Here is a 19,113-nt window from a genome sequence, read left to right as displayed (position 1 = left end):
AGGGCGATTTACCTCCCAGGCCGACGAGATGGTACCGTCTTCTGGGCCGCCCTGCTGCGGAGCCTCAGCAGAACGCGTCCATCATCATGGCTTGCTTAACCACGCCCCCAGTATTTGTTGTGTTTCATGTTGTGCTTATCAGTTTTACTGTAGTCCTTTTATCGAATCCCTAGAACACAGTTATTTAGGCCTTAAGTTTCAAAATGTCCAGAACAAATCCATATATGTGAGCGAATGCCATTTTTTCACTTTCTGGCCCCAGACTGAAAGAATTTAGCAAAACGCTTGTAAAATAAGAATATGCTCACAAGTAGAACACTGTCCCTAGATGTAAACAAAACGCTGACGCTTTTGATCTGTTATCCCAAGCAGGAGGAAGCACTGAATCAGCAAAGAAATTAGGGTGTTAAATTACACATATTACATAATAAATGTGGTTTAGACTCCCGTACTGTTTTTGTGCTTCCAAGTGTTAAAGGTCGGACTTGCCACAGAGCCAGTGAAACCAGCATTGTACTCCACCAGATATCACGGGCCGTTTGTCTTCTACCCCCTCCTCAAATCTATCAAAGTCAGCGAATGGATGGATGGCCAATTTGACACAGTAGAGGGCCTCTTAATTGACGTAAAATTCGAAAAAATAGAAATCCTTTCCTTCCTCAGTGCTGATTTTAACGAGCCTTACCTGAAAATGTTAATGTGGTGGGACTCGCTGTACAAAACCTATATTAAATCTCAGCGAGGCGGACCGCTGCATACCACAGCGAGTGTAATCTGTTGCCCACTGTCAGCATAATACCAAAAGCAAGGTTTTGTAAAAGGCAAGCCCCGAACTTTAAAAATAATTTCCACTGTCGCCTAGAGTTACCTGCTCGCCCTCCTTACGAGGACATACATATACTACTCCGATAAATATTTTATCGGACTTGTGACATACATTTTGTGTTAACTACCCAATAGCCTCATTAAGCACTTAACACGGCCCACCACCGGCCTACCACTTTTGCTACCAGAATCATTTTAATGATATTGCCTCGCTTTAAATGTTTCTGCGATCATTTAACACACAAAACGGTTGTGGCTATTAAAGTCGCGTGACATTGAAAACGTATTAATTTCTCTGCCGGAGGTGGATTTCTCAATAGTTAAAACTGTGAGCCCACAGCCTTCTAGTTAGAGGGATATGTAGTCTTTGAACATTATTTACACCTGCACAATGTAAAAATTAATTGTGTTTAAGGAGCTCAGTCTAACTCAAAATAACAAAAAAATGGCAATTCTTTTTCTCTGATTCAAGTTACAAAAGGATTAGTCCTTTACGTATTTAAGTTTTTATCATAATCGGTAAATGTTTCTCAGGTTAAGTGCGATGTTGATAGATAATTAACTGGGTTTATTGTATGGTCTAGCACTGGATGTTAATATATCCTGGGTGTACCGCACAATGCTCTTACGATGTCAGGGTGGTCTTGGGGATTCCGCATATGATGGGCGGTGTGTTAGCGGTGCGAGTTTGTGCTGCTGGAGAGATCGATTCGGGCATGTTACAAGAGGCTCCGATAATCGATGTTGATGTCAGGGCGGGCGATTTTAAAACAGCATTGCTCACCTAGGCGTGTCTCGAGTGTTGGCGTTAAAATTATCTGTACTTAGTGTTGCCTGCAGGGGTATGTACAGATTGGTCAGTATTAAACATGTGCTAGTCATTCGATATTCATAGTGACAGACGCCGCTCAGTTTAAACCGGCATTACACATCTTAACGAGCCTCGAGCGTATGTGTTAACAAGCAAAGCAGTAAAGTGAGGCCTTCGGATGGCAAATGGTGAGCACTTTCGCAGTTGCGTTGATGTTTTCAGTGGCTGCGCGGCTCACTGAGAACATCAAAGCGGGCGTGAAAGTGATCAGCAGGCGGACAAATGGTGCGCGCGCCCGGCACACATGCCCTGTACCCGATCTGCACTTTGGGTGCACTTTTGAAAGCCCCTTACTTTATATCTCGCCAAAGCATCGCTATCGCGTTGGCTTAAGCGAGACCTAAAAAAGACTTGATGGATAGCGTGTGATGCAAGGCAGAGCAAACAGACCCTGTGACAGGTGCGAGTGTGTGAAGAGCTAGCAGTAATATGCTGGGCTGCCATGTATTCAAAATGGCTGCACTTAGGTTAACAAACACCAGAAACCAATTGATCTGCAGAATCAGGAGGAAGAGGGTGTGTGGTTGGTAGCACCATGTCAAAGTGGGTGAACAAAGTTCACAGCAGTAATGAAGGCCTAGACTTCTATTCTGCAGATCTATCCATGTGACACTCCTAGGACAGGGAAGCACGATTTTACCAGATGGGAATGAATACATTTGCACATCAATGGGCAGTGTCCTGCCTTCTTCGAGTTACAGCTGGCTGGTGCACCTCTAAACTGGGAGGCTGAATAATTTAAATACAATGCCCAGTACACAAAATATCCAACTAGGCCCTCATTTTGCAGGAAATAGGTACACTGTAGTTATAAAATAGATTTCTGTCTGTGTCCAAGATGAATGTGGAAAAGGACCATGTTGGGGAAACCTATGCAGAGACTTAATCAGGAGAGGCTAGTATGCAACTCACCCTGAAGATAACCCACAATAAGGGCTTTCTATGTCCACTATAGTAATTCACTACCAGATTAGATTGTCTTAGCCCTTATAAAAGGTGCCTCTCTGACCTCAGCTGTGCCCTGAGTCCTTATAACATTTCGCAGAAGATTCTTGAAACCCAAGTTGCTTCGGGGACCAAAAAGTCAAAAGCATACAGAGATCCGCTAAATGGAACACTAAGTAAGAGTGCAAGCTGCCCAGAGCTTGCCGGCCTATAGCTGGGTCTAGTGGCTCAGTGCCCCAATGCACCCACTCGAGAAATCAGCGTTTGACTTCATGGCCACAGGTTCAAATCTTTGCAGGTCTACTGCGCCTTTAACCCTGCTAAGGTGAATACAAAGAGTATTACTTCATTGGATAACTATAAAAACCTTTTATTTATTTCCTAGGTGCCCCATGGGGCGAACTTGCTTTTTACAAATACATGTTGTGGTTCTGAAAATTATGGACCCTGCAATTATGTGGTACCAAAGCCCAACACTCGCGTCAGAAAATATCATCATACCATGACGAATTCGGTATCGGCAGACCGGTAATGATTAGTACATTTCATCTGTGCATTTGCGTGATGATCGAGCAATGCAATCACCTTAAAACAGTACTTTCTGTCTCGAACCCTCGGATCCCATTTTGTGAACGGCATCCATCTTGTGGCTTTCCCTTACATCGTCAATTGATTTAAGGCCGAATTCGATCTGAAAGGACACGTCCACCTTAGCTGACTTCCCCATGACCTGGCGAGCTGCCTCCGCTGCCTCCAGCCAAACCTGTTCGGGCAGTCCCTCGCCCAGTGGCCGAGTAAGATAGCATCAAGGCACAACATGCCATAAACCATTCACTACATACAAACCATGTTATTCACACACATACACCTGTCCCTGTTTCTTGTTTATGACTAGTTTTACGATGAGGAGGTGCCCGATTTTATTGGGGTTTATCGATATCTGATGGGAGTTCTGGGCCTGGCTGGGTAATCCATCACGAACTGGACATACGAAATGTAGGTTTGCCATCATGACTTCGCTTTTTTATTGTTTTGGAAATATGTATATGATCATGTCATAAAGTAAAGAATTCTTGCCCGCAGCTAATATTTTTGTATAAAAGGACAAGGCTGGTTCTGTAAAAACGAACAGTCTCCTGAGAATCTACACACCGTGCTGTTGTACTTCTAGGACGCTTGTTACTTGGTTGCAGCCAATAAAACTCGATCTTTGACTTCACCTAGAAGACTGTGTTTCTGTGGTCCAGAACAGGAAGAACTCAAGAGGTCTTTGGGTGTTTTCCCCTGGCACCACCGGGTTCCTAAAAACCCGGCACCTCAATGTGTCATTTGTTATTAGGGGATTTGCCGTCCCAACACATTCATTTTTTGACATTGGTTTGTCAGTTTATCAAAAAGATTGACGTTTTGATATCAAAACACATTTTTAATTTGGCAAAATAACTGGTGTCCCCCTAATAGAAGCTTATTTTTCTTGAAAACACCCCACAATTTTTGCATAGGAGTAGTAAGTAAACGCATTTTTTCCCAAAACCTCAAATCGTCATTTTCAACATCTACGCGCATCTGTTACTGTCACATATGGCTACACTGAATTGGACGCCTGTTTAGAATAGTCTAGCCACTGATGACCTAATTGTGCTGGGAATGATCACTTAAATGCTACGGCCAGCGTTACACAAAGAGGTAGGCTTTATCATGCTATGGATGTCTAGAAGCTAGGAATTGCCACCATTATAGCCATATTATACAAGTATTGTGGAATGGGCGCCCTCATGTCTCTAATACCGCCACTATGCTCAGAATTTCCCCCATTGCCGTCAGGGCTGGCATTATACTATGGGTGTAGCCCCATCATGCCATGGATAAAGCCGAATAGACCAAGAAAAACATCAATATGCCTGAGCCCACATTTTGCAAGGGGTGAGCTCTGTCCTGTAATGGTGGACCCAGATTGTTTAGCATTAACACAGTTCTATTTGAGCCAGCAATGCCATGTGTTAGAAAGGTCAGTGAATTTGAGGGAACACAGGGTCTTGAAGCGAGTAAGAAATTGTGTATGAGGGAAGGAGTGCATAGTGTGAAGTCAAGAGATCAAAATTTGAGAGAAAAATGATGAGATTCATATGTATGAGTGACAAATAATGAAAGTTAGAGACAGATGAGGGTCAGAATGCCACAGCGAGGGATGGTGTCACAGAGAGAGCAACTTAGAAACAGACTGCGCGTCACAGATTTATTTAAAACAAAAAAATGTTTTTACTAAACATTTTTAAGTAAGAACATTGGACAATATCCGTATACCCTTTTGAGCAGCCTACATAATGAGTTATTGCAGGTTGTAGAAAAAAATGTGGATAGCCATTGCGCTAAAGCCCTACGACATGGATGTTACAATGCTATGTGGAATATCTGTGAGAAAGTAGGAAGAACTGTGCATCGCTGATTGTATTAAAAAAATATATATATATCGCCAAAATATCTCCACGTAGCACAGACAGCAAAGAACGACAACACTGTGTCTCTGCCTCCAAAATCCTTTATTGGGTCAGCTCTCACCTTGTGAGCTGTCCCAATAAAGGATTTTGGAGGCCGAGACACAGTGTCGTCGTTCTTTGCTGGCTGTGCTACGTGGAGATATTTTGGCGATTTAAAGGACCGGTACTTGGGTGGTCCTTCTGACGACACACCCTCTGTTGTGGCAGGCGACGGCTTTTTCCTGAGTTTGGAGGAGTGAAAAATATATATATATATATTCACTGAAATAATCATAGGTTTCAGCCACGTTATAGTTGGGAATTAGCATTTAAAAAACCTTTGAAATTCACAGAAAAAACCATGGGTTTCAGCCACGTTACAGTTAGGAATTAGCATTTAAAAAACCTTAGAAATTCACTGAAAAAACCATAGGATTCACACATGTTCTAGTTAGCTGGACATTTCACTCATACAAAACCATTGAAATTCTCCCGTTATAGTTAGTTCAGCTAACTATAACTCGCACGCCTGCAATGCACTTCTGATGACGTCACATATTACATCACTTGTGACATCACTCATGACATCACTGATGACCTCTCAAATGACATCCCTGATGACATCATCCTTGTGAGTGGCAGACCTCCTCTCACCCTAATATAACCTTTGATACACACATTCAAAAATAGAAACAAAAATTTTCAGAAAAATGGAGATACCAATACCAGTTACAACATCCTATCAGGTAGGGGCGGGGCCTGAAGTAACATGTGTGCAAACACTCCCTGTGGCGTGTTTTAGGTTGGGGAATTAATTCCTCTTCAATCCTGAGGTCCCCTGTGAGCCAACTAGCCCACCAGGTACCTCCAGTATGCTCCAGGGAGCTGTGTTGCACAGAGCTGTTCAGAGGGCACACCCCCTTTTTTACAACACTCTGCAACACAGCTCCGTGGCACTTACTGGAGATACCTGTTGGACTAGTTGCCCCCTAGGGGACCTCTGGATGGAAGAGGAATTAATTCCCCAACGTAAAACACGCCACAGGGCATGTTTGCACTCACATCACCTCAAGCCCCAACCCCTACCTTTACCACTGTGCAAACGCGCCCTGTAGTTTGTTCCAAGTTGGGGGATTGTAAATGTAAATGTAAATGTATAGGCATTTATATAGCGCACTGCTACCCGTAGGCGTCCTGGCGCTTCGACCGCTGCGAAACCCTTCCTGGCTTCCCTGAGAGATGGTCCCTTAATGGGTATCTCCAGGGTGAGACCAGGCATCCCCGGCAGTCTGGTGGGGCCGTTAGTGAAGATGAGGCAAGCTAATGCCCAGAGTTGCCGAGTGTGCTCGCTGATCAGAGTGGGCACCGAGGCGAGAGAATTATCGAGTCCGCTGACCCTGGTCCAGAAACCTGCCGCGCCGGGAATCGAACCCTGGTCCCGGGCCGTCCTCTGCTCTCGGGTCTGCCGCCTCTAACCAGTGAGCCACACTACCTCACTGTCCCCTTGCATACTGGGGGTCCCTGGGGGCCAACTAGCCCACCAGGAACCTCCAGTATGCGCCAGGGGGCTGCGTTGCAGAGAGGTGTAATGAGGCAACGCCACTTTTTGCACCTCTCTGCAACGCAGTCCCCTGGCGCGTTGGCAGAGGGGGAACTAATTCCCCTTGCATATTGGGGTCCATGGGGGCCAACTAGCCCACCAGGAACCTCCAGTATGTGCCAGGGGGCTGCATTGCAGAGAGGTGTAATGAAGCCACGCCCCTTTTTACACCTCTCTGCAACGCAGCCCCCTGGCGCTGTTTCAGAGGGGGAACTAATTCCCCTTGCATACTGTGGGGCCCTGGGGGCCAACTAGCCCACCAGGAACTTCCAGTATGCACCAGAGGGCTGCGTTGCAGAGAGGTGTAAAAAGGGGCGTGGCTTCATTACACCTCTGCAAGGGAGCCTCTGGCCCATACTGGAGGCTCATGGTGGGCTAGTTGGCCCCCAGGGTCCCCCAGTATGCAAGTGGAATTAGTTCCACCTCTGCAAACGCTCCAGGGGGGAGTTTGCAGAGAGGTGCAGGGAGGGGGTGTGGCCTCCTCTCGATCCCGTTTTTTTTAAACTACTTTTAAGAAGGGGGGCTGTGTAGCCCCCCTTCTTTTTTTTTTTTATTTTTTTTTTTTGGCCCTGGGGACCCCATCCCCCAGGGCCTGCCCCCAATTGTTTTTTCTTTTTACGGGAAGGTTGCCGCGTGGCCCCCCTCCTGTGGCCAATTCTGGCCCCAGGGACACCATCCCCCGGGACCTGGCCAACTTTTCTATTTTTTTTGTGGAGGGGGGCTGCCCCCCTCCTATGCCCCCTTAAGGCCCTGGGGACCCCATCCCCCGGGGCCTGCCTTTTTTTATTTTTATTTTAATGGTGGAGGGGGGGTCGCTTGGCCCCCCTCCTGGGCAACTTAGGGCCCCGGGGACCCCATCCCCCGGGGCCTGCTCTCTCCGTTGGGGACCGTGGGGAGGCCCCTAAGCCCCCCACGGTCCCTGCCGGCTCCCTGCATCCTGCGGGAGCCGGCATTTCTTTTCTGCTTGGGGGGCAGCTAAGATGCTGCTCCCCATGCAGAAAAGCAATACACTTTGATTTTTGAAAGAGAGCAGGTTTCCTGCTCTCTCTTTCACAAATCAAAGCAGTTTGCTATGGTAGGGCGGGAGCTGCGAGGCTCCCGCCCTACCATAGCAAACAGCAGTGTCACTGCAGGAGCCGGCCCTGGGTGGTGGTGGTCCCCGGGGCCCCCACAAGGCTGCAGGAGGGGGGCCGCTTAGCCCCCCTCCCACTAGTTAAAAGCCCCGCGGGTGGTGCTCCCTGGGGCTGGGGGGTCCGTCACAGACCCCCCTATTTTATATATTAGAGCCCCGGGGAGGTGGCTTGAGCCCCCCCACACAGGTTTTTATTTTTATTTTAATCCCCGGGGCTGCGAGGGGGCCCGTGTGCCCCCGCTAATATAATTACTTTGCCCCCGGGGTGGCGGTCCCCGGGGCAGTGTGGGGGGATTGGGCTCCCCCCCACACTTTTTTTTATGCCCCAGGGATTTGGTCCCCCAGGGGGCTAATTTGACAAAAAAATCAGACCGTTTTTTTTTTCCACGGGGTACGCGTACCTTTTTTTAAAAAAAAAATGGTCTTGGGGGTCCTTGTGGGACCCCCTGAGCAGGCCTAGGGGGTCAGGGTGTTTCTACCCAGCCCCCTTTGCGTGGCTTGCACTTTTGTTTCACTGCTTTCTTGTGCCTCGGTTCTACTGAGGCACAAGATGGCTGCCAACTCTTCCTGGTTTGGAGTGTTGACAGCCAATGACCATGCAGCTCATGCTCGGGAAGGTACAGAGTACAGTTCAGAGTACGGTAGATATAACTACTGAACGGATTTACACCATTTAACAAAAAGGGTAATCTGCTAACCAAACTCTACCTTTTTGCCAAATTTGGTGTAATTCCGTTCAGCCGTTCGGGCTGTAGACCTGGCTAAAGGTCCTATGGAAAATTGCATGGGGAAAACACGTTTTGGGACCCCCCCTTTTTTCTCAGTCCGTGCTTCACGAATCACCCCCAAACTTTCAGGAAAGGAGCGGAGCAGGCCATTTTCTTGGAGAATTTTGCGTGTATTCGTCTAATTTCTATAGCCTCATTAACTTTTTCAGTTTGGACTTTTAAAGAAATCTTATATTCCTCAGAATGATTTTTTGAAACAATTTGCTTTCAAATTTCTTCACTGATCATTGATTGCTCCTCTTCATTTTGAGCGAACTTGTGATCAGGATAGGCTGAAAGAAAGGAAGGTTGAATGGCAACTCTCCCAACTTAGAGCTGATAGATGGAGACACAAGGGTTTGAGAAATGCATTCGAAGTCAAATGTGGTTTCAATAATTTAAAAGCAAATAACCTCAACATTGTGAGCACCTAATGAGTAGATGGTTAGTATTATCGTGCAGAGATTGATTAAAGCATATTTTCATAAATGAGAATAAAAGAAAGTCTGAAAGGACTCAGCGGAGTTGCATGAACTACTCCTTATAGGAATTTCGGCTGCTTGATATTGGCTTTAGGCTCCTTTAAACTCACTCTTTTCCTTTGAGCTTGGACTATTCATGGGTTCCACTTATTCTGAAATTCTGGTTCCAACTTTAGAAAAGGGGTTATTTCTTTTATGGAACACTATTGATGCATTATTTTTGTCTATTTGATTCTAATCAAACCTTTTTAGGAGATTTCTGTAACCTTACCAAAGATTTATTGACTAATATGAATAAAGAAAAAGAATAAAAAGATAATTACTACTAATGAGAATAAATCTTTTTAAATGTATTCAAGCTCTTATCATTGACTGAGATTTGAATTGTGTTTGGAATTTGTATGTGATGCCGAAATGGCTCTTTGAATCAAACTATGGTGTCCAAGATCTGTCGTCCCGGGAAGAGGAAAATGGCGCGGGAACAGGGCTTAACCCAGTAAGTGATGGTAATTGAAACGGTAAACCATATAATTTAATTTTGGCCCCAATCTGCATTATCACATTCATGTAGTAGAATTGAAGAGTCTGAATTTTCATTGCAACTTAACCTTCTTCAGTCTAGGCCTATCAGCTAGAATGCATGTGGTGTTCCCAAAGATCATGATGCTTGAGACAACAAATGTATACTTCAGGAAGATGATGAGCAGGAGGGATGCAAGGAATGGATCCTTAAACCTGTGAGCACGCAGGACCCTAGAAAATCTGCATGGCAGTGGCATGTCCCAACATTGGGTGGATCCGGATGGTTTTTACCTCAAAATTTAAGAGGCCGTGTGTTTCTATAGACCAGATTCAAACGTCATTTCAAAATACAGTCAGTAAAAGGACTGAGTCAAAAAGAGTTTGAGATTAAAAATTATGAAACCACTAAATTTATTACAAAATGTAAAGGTATGATGCATAAATAATAAAATGGAGATGCCACAGTAAACTCATTGAATTACATTGATAGGCATTTGCTATGAATTTAAAAACATCATATAACCATACTATCCTAGCACTAACACATTACATGAATGTTGATTCTCTCTTTCTGACCTAATCTCGCCTGAAGTTGTCGGAGCGAATTAGTTACCTAACCAACAGAGATCCATTGTGAATTAATGAAATAAAAAGTGTGTAAAAAGGAGGAACCTTGGATGTGGCAAAAGGCTTTCTCAAGTGAGGTCGTAGAGGACAATGCAATATAGAAATAAACAATTCACATCCTGCTGCATGTAGTGGTAAGTGAGAAATATAAAAGCAGAATGAACATGATGATGCACATCCATTTTGAAAAAGATGGTGTTGAGGCCTAGCATAAGTCATGCACATGTGAATTAAGCAGAGCAACTGATATTAATACACATTTCAGTTCAAACTCACAAAAGCTCCCTAACACGTGTTTTGTTGATACAGTTGATAAGGTCAATGCCATCCTGGACCCGAGCTCTCTAGAAGTGCTAACTGGTGACCAAAAGCTATGTGGATTTGGAAGTGGTATTACAAATCCAGACCAAGAAAGCAACAGCATAAACCTGTATAACAAGAAATATCATCAAGAACACTCTATTTCGGCTATTACAGCCATAAAAGCACATTGTACATTTACAACAATTTAAAATTCATGCTAGATAAAGTAAGCAAGATCATAGGAAACATTAAGATGTAAAAATGTATCAGTAATCGTGCCACAAGAAATATGTTGCAGCCTATGTTTGATAGTTGTGTCTGGCTGTCAGGCAGTTTAGTATATACAATTATTTATTTAAAAATGTGACCCCAGCGGTAAGCCACAGTGCTGCACTTTAGCCTCGGTTTGCTCTTCTCTTTCATCTGTCCCATGACGTAAGCAGATTGTTACCTGTTGTTTGGTGGCTGGAGATTCTAGGAAAAGCACTACGACCTAGAAAATATTCTTTGTACAATGTCTGCTCCACTACATTTTTGATTCTTCGTGAAGTAAATATATATTCCCAATCAAAAACTTTTTTGATGTGGCGGGTATACACCATACTATAGCTTTATTACCATCTTGTAAATTTACACGTCATCAGTAGTCCGAACCATTTATTGTGCATTTTCAAACGAGAGTGGCAACCAAAATTTTGTTTGAAGAGGCAATTATTATTTGATTTACAGAAATGGATTAACGATGCTTTACTCTGAAGGGTTGTGATTGAAAGTCCAACCTTTATCTGTGACCATAATATTTGCTAGTAAATGTTTTTTTAGTAAGATAATACAGATGTTTGAAGTCTGATTCACAGGTTTCTTTCTATTATTTCAGACTTTTGAAAAAATTCTTATTGCCAACCGAGGAGAAATTGCCTGCCGGGTGAGTACCATTATATTTTTAAATAATACTGACAGTATTTAAAGAACAGCAAAGTTTGGTAAATAAATTAAGATAATTAAGCCCTGATGCCACCCACTGCAGAGGTGTTCCTATTTCTAATGGGGAAACTGGAGACCGCAACAGTGATTTTAGAGAACGTGTGTGTGAAGCTGCAATCTTCTAATGCGTGGGCCCTGCCAACCTAAGCGCAATTGTATAGAAACATCATCAGCTGTTTGTTTTATTGTATTTCTAAATAAATTCCACAACAGTGGGACTCGGTGGGATTAGCCAGTGCTGTTAATTGTTATGAGATTGATTGAAGTTTTAATGACACCTCGTTGAAGGTTCTGCTGAGTTTAGATTTGTTTCTGTGGCTGAAAGCACAAGATTTGTTCAACTAGAGCACCTTATCCATGGAGGGAGTAAGAGAGAAGCAGCATTGCTTTGGGCACTGAAAGCATGACAATACTCTGGTGTGGTCAGGGAGAGCCCACTTCCAGGATTGGCTGATTGTTACTGACTTGCTTGCCTAGTCCCTCTGAAGACCCTTTCTGGTTTTATGGACTGTATTCTAGGGACTGTTGAAGTTTTGGATGCACAAAAAGTGATGAGAGTAATGTTTGCAAACAAACCACTGGAAATCGCTTGGACTAGCATTTCAAGCCATGTAGACCCACTCATATGCACATCAACCTTGGTCATGCTCCAGTGGGAGCAATGCAGCCTAAATTGCCAAACCTAATTCAACCAGTTGCAGTCACTCTGGGTAGCGTTCCAACCCATTTAATATTTTGCCCACCATGCATGCCATAATAGATTTGACCCAGTTGTTTGCAAATCAACCCTGGTCTTAATCCAGTGGGAACAGTCCAGCCCGAATTGCTGTGCCAGTTCCTTTCTATAATCACAAGTAACCTAAGACAAAGACTGTTTCCTGTATGAGGTGGCATGGTAGTAAAAAAAGCAATGGACTGGGATGTGGCCTGATTAATTGCCAGTCCCCGAGATTAATTCAAGAATTCCATCAATCCTGTCTGTGGAGATATGGTAGGCAAAAGAAACCAGCATTTACAATGCAATGGTCTCGGCATTGTTAAAGTTAGAGCTATTGACATTGCTCATGACATTTTTATTTATGTTTTTGTTTTTAAAACCTAAATAAATGGCATTGTCATTTCCAATGCCAATAGCTTAATCTCTCGCAAATGCGAGACCTATTGCATTTGCACCCACACATAGAGCCACCCACACAAAGCCACCTACACAAAGCCACCTACACACACACACAGAGCCACCCACACATAGCCACCTACAAAAAAAGCTACCCACACAGAGCCGCACACGCACACACACAAACACAGACAGAGCCACACACAGACAGAGCCACACACACACAAACAGACAGAGCCATACACAAACAGACAGAGCCATACACAAACAGACAGAGCCATACACACACAGACAGAGCCATACACACACAGACAGAGCCACACACACACAGACAGAGCCACACACACACACAGAGACAGCCACACACACACACACACAGACAGCCACACACACACACACACACACACACACACAGAGCCACACACACACAGAGCCACACACACACAGCCACACACACAGAGCCACACACACACAGAGCCACACACACACAGCCACACACACACAGAGCCACACACACAGAGCCACACAGAGCGCCACACACACACAGAGCGCCACACACACACAGAGCGCCACACACACACAGAGCCACACACACACACACACAGAGCCACACAGAACCACACACACAGAACCACACACACAGAGCCACACACACACACACACAGAGCCACACACACACACACACACAGAGCCACACACACAGAGCCACACACACACACACAGCCACACACACAGAGCCACACACACACAGCCACACACACACACAGAGCCATACACACACACACAGCCACACACACACACACAGCCACACACACACACAGAGCCATACACACACACACAGCCACACACACACACACAGAGCCACACACACACACAGAGCCACACACACACACAGAGCCACACACACACAGAGCCACACACACACACAGAGCCACACACACACACAGAGCCACACACACACAGAGCCACACACACACACAGCCACACACACACACAGAGCCACACACACACAGAGCCACACACACACAGAGCCACACACACACACACACACACACACACACACACAGAGCCACACACACACACAGCCACACACACACACAGCCACACACACACACAGCCACACACACACAGAGCCACACACACACACACAGCCACACACACAGACAGAGCCTCACACACACACAGAGCCTCACACACACACATAGCCACACACACCCACACACACCGAGCCACACACACACAGACAAGAGCCACACACACAGACAAGAGCCACACAAACACAGACAGAGCCACACACACACAGCCACACACACACACACACACACACACAGAGCCACACACACACACAGACAGAGCCACACAGACAGAGCCACACACACAGACAGAGCCACACACACACACACAGAGCCACACACACACACAGAGCCACACACACACACAGAGCCACACAGCCACACACACAGACAGTCACACACACAGACAGTCACACACACAGACAGTCACACACACAGACAGAGCCTCACACACACACAGAGCCTCACACACACACAGAGCCTCACACACACAGAGCCTCACACACACACAGAGCCACACACACACACACACACCGAGCCACACACACACACCGAGCCACACACACACACACACACACACACACACAGACAGAGCCACACACACAGACAGAGCCACACACACACAGACAGAGCCACACACACACAGACAGAGCCACACAAACAGACAGAGCCACACACACACAGCCACACACACAGACAGAGCCACACACACACACACAGACAGAGCCACACACACACACAGACAGAGCCACACACACAGACAGAGCCACACACACACACACAGACAGAGCCACACACACACAGCCACACACACAGAGCCACACAGAGCGCCACACACACACAGAGCGCCACACACACACACAGAGCCACACACACACACAGAGCCACACACACACACACCGAGCCACACACACACACACCGAGCCACACACACACACACACACACACACACACACACAGAGCCACACACACACAGAGCCACACACACACACAGACAGAGCCACACACACACAGAGACAGAGCCACACACACACAGAGACAGAGCCACACACACACACAGACAGAGCCACACACACACACACAGACAGAGCCACACAAACAGACAGAGCCACACACACACAGCCACACATACACACACAGACAGAGCCACACACACACACAGAGCCACACACACAGACAGAGCCACACACACACACAGACAGAGCCACACACACACACAGCCACACACACAGAGCCACACAGAGCGCCACACACACACACAGCGCCACACACACACAGAGCGCCACACACACACACACAGAGCCACACACACACACAGAGCCACACACACACACATAGAGCCACACACACACAGAGCCACACACACACACAGAGCCACACACACACACACACAGAGCCACACACACACACAGAGCCACACACACACACAGAGCCACACACACACACAGAGCCACACACACACACAGAGCCACACACACACAGAGCCACACACACACACAGAGCCACACACACAGAGCCACACACACACACAGAGCCACACACACACACAGAGCCACACACACACACACACAGAGCCACACACACACACACACACACCGAGCCACACACACACACACACACAGAGCCACACACACACACACACAGAGCCACACACACACACACAGAGCCACACACACACAGAGCCACACACACACAGAGCCACACACACACAGACAGAGCCACACACACACAGACAGAGCCACACACACACAGCCACACACACACAGCCACACACACACACACACAGCCACACACACAGACAGAGCCACACACACACACAGACAGAGCCACACACACACACAGCCACACACACACAGCCACACACACAGAGCCACACAGAGCGCCACACACACACAGAGCGCCACACACACACACACAGAGCCACACACACACAGAGCCACACACACACACCGAGCCACACACACACACACACACCGAGCCACACACACACACACACACACAGAGCCACACACACACACAGACAGAGCCACACACACACAGACAGAGCCAAACACACACAGACAGAGCCACACAAACAGAGCCACACACACAGCCACACACACACACACAGACAGAGCCACACACACAGACAGAGCCACACACACAGACAGAGCCACACACACAGACAGAGCCACACACACAGACAGAGCCACACACACAGACAGAGCCACACACACACACAGCCACACACACAGAGCCACACAGAGCGCCACACACACACACAGCGCCACACACACACACAGCGCCACACACACACAGAGCGCCACACACACACAGAGCGCCACACACACACAGAGCGCCACACACACACAGAGCGCCACACACACACAGAGCCACACACACACACAGAGCCAAACACACACACAGAGCCACACACACACAGAGCCACACACACACACACACCAAGCCACACACACACACACACACACACACACACACACACACACACACACACACACACACACACACACACACACACACAGAGCCACACACACACAGACAGAGCCACACACACACAGACAGAGCCACACACACACAGACAGAGCCACACAGACAGAGCCACACAAACAGACAGAGCCACACACACACACAGACAGAGCCACACACACAGAGCCACACACACAGACAGAGCCACACACACACACAGACAGAGCCACACACACACACAGCCACACACACAGAGCGCCACACACACACAGAGCGCCACACACACAGAGCCACACACACACACAGAGCCACACACACACACAGAGCCAAACACACACACACAGAGCCACACACACACAGAGCCACACACACACACAGAGCCACACACACACACAGAGCCACACACACACACACAGAGCCACACACACACACAGAGCCACACACACACACACAGAGCCACACACACACACAGAGCCACACACACACACAGAGCCACACACACACACAGGGCCACACACACACAGAGCCACACACACACACAGAGCCACACACACACACAGAGCCACACACACACACACAGAGCCACACACACACACACAGAGCCACACACACACACACACACAGAGCCACACACACAGAGCCACACACACACACACAGAGCCACACACACACACACAGAGCCACACACACACATACAGAGCCACACACACACAGAGCCACACACACACACACAGAGCCACACACACACAGAGCCACACACACAGAGCCACACACACACACAGAGCCACACACACACAGAGCCACACATACACAGAGCCACACACACACACAGCCACACACACAGAGCCACACAGAGCGCCACACACACACACAGCGCCACACACACACACAGAGCGCCACACACACACAGAGCGCCACACACACACAGAGCGCCACACACACACAGAGCGCCACACACACACACAGAGCCACACACACACAGAGCCACACACACACACACCAAGCCACACACACACACACCAAGCCACACACACACACACACACACACACACACACACACACACACACAGAGCCACACACACACAGACAGAGCCACACGCACACACAGACAGAGCCACACACACACAGACAGAGCCACACACACACAGACAGAGCCACACACACACACACAGACAGAGCCACGCACACACACAGACAGAGCCACACACACACACAGCCACACACACACACAGACAGAGCCACACACACAGCCACACACACACAGCCACACAGAGCGCCACACACACAGAGCGCCACACACACACAGAGTGCCACACACACAGAGCCACACACACACACACAGAGCCACACACACACAGAGTCACACACACACACAGAGCCACACACACACACACAGAGCCACACACACACACAGAGCCACACACACACACACACAGAGCCACACACACACACACAGAGCCACACACACACACAGAGCCACACACACACACAGAGCCACACACACACAGGGCCACACACACACAGAGCCACACACACACACACACACACACACACACACACACAGAGCCACACACACACACAGAGCCACACACACACACACAGAGCCACACACACACACACACAGAGCCACACACACACACAGAGCCACACACACAGAGCCACACACACACACACAGAGCCACACACACACACACAGAGCCACACACACACACACAGAGCCACACACACACATACAGAGCCACACACACACAGAGCCACACACACACACACACAGAGCCACACACACAGAGCCACACACACACACAGAGCCACACATACACAGAGCCACACACACAGAGCCACACACACACACACAGAGCCACACACACACACACAGAGCCACACACACACATACAGAGCCACACACACACAGAGCCACACACACACACACACAGAGCCACACACACAGAGCCACACACACACAGAGCCACACATACACAGAGCCACACACACACACACACACACAGAGCCACACACACACACACACACAGAGCCACACACACAGAGCCACACACACACACAGAGCCACACACACACACACACACACAGAGCCACACACACACACACAGAGCCACACACACACAGAGCCACACACACACACACAGAGCCACACACACACACACAGAGCCACACACACACACACACACACACAGAGCCACACACACACACACACAGAGCCACACACACATACACAGAGCCACACACACATACACAGAGCCACATACACAGAGCCACACACACATACACAGAGCCACACACACACACAGAGCCACACACACACACAGAGCCACACACACAGACAGAGCCACACACACACAGAGCCACACACAGACAGAGCCACACACAGACAGAGCCACACACACAGACAGAGCCACACACACAGACAGTGCCACACACACAGACAGAGCCACACACACAGACAGAGCCACGCACACAGACAGAGCCACGCACACAGACAGAGCCACGCACACAGAGCCACGCACACAGACAGAGCCACGCACACAGACAGAGCCACGCACACAGACAGAGCCACGCACACAGACAGAGCCACGCACACAGACAGAGCCACGCACACAGACAGAGCCACGCACACAGACAGAGCCACGCACACAGACAGAGCCACACACACAGACAGAGCCACACACACAGACAGAGCCACACACACACACAGCCACACAGAGCGCCACACACACACAGAGCGCCACACACACACAGAGCGCCACACACACACACAGAGCGCCACACACACACACAGAGCGCCACACACACACAGAGCGCCACACACACACACAGAGCCACACACACACACAGAGCCACACACACACACAGAGCCACACACACACACACAGAGCCACACACACACAGAGCCACACACACACACACACA

The 19,113-nt window shown here is 48.0% G+C and overlaps 1 protein-coding gene across 1 annotated transcript in view; it reads left to right on the top strand.

Annotated features, from left to right (window-relative positions):
- Positions 1-19,113, top strand: part of PCCA (propionyl-CoA carboxylase subunit alpha) — a 2,575,253-nt gene that overhangs the window by 229,922 nt on the left and 2,326,218 nt on the right. Inside the window, exon 3 of the mRNA XM_086934374.1 lies at positions 11,429-11,476. Coding sequence (XP_086790500.1) covers positions 11,429-11,476 — 48 coding nt within the window. The remainder of the gene's footprint in view (positions 1-11,428; positions 11,477-19,113) is intronic.

Source organism: Lissotriton vulgaris, chromosome 8 (assembly GCF_964263255.1).
Source record: "Lissotriton vulgaris chromosome 8, aLisVul1.2, whole genome shotgun sequence".
In the NCBI taxonomy this organism is placed as follows: domain Eukaryota; kingdom Metazoa; phylum Chordata; class Amphibia; order Caudata; family Salamandridae; genus Lissotriton; species Lissotriton vulgaris.
Note: the sequence above shows the minus strand (reverse complement) of the source record. Positions and strands in the feature narration are given on the sequence as shown.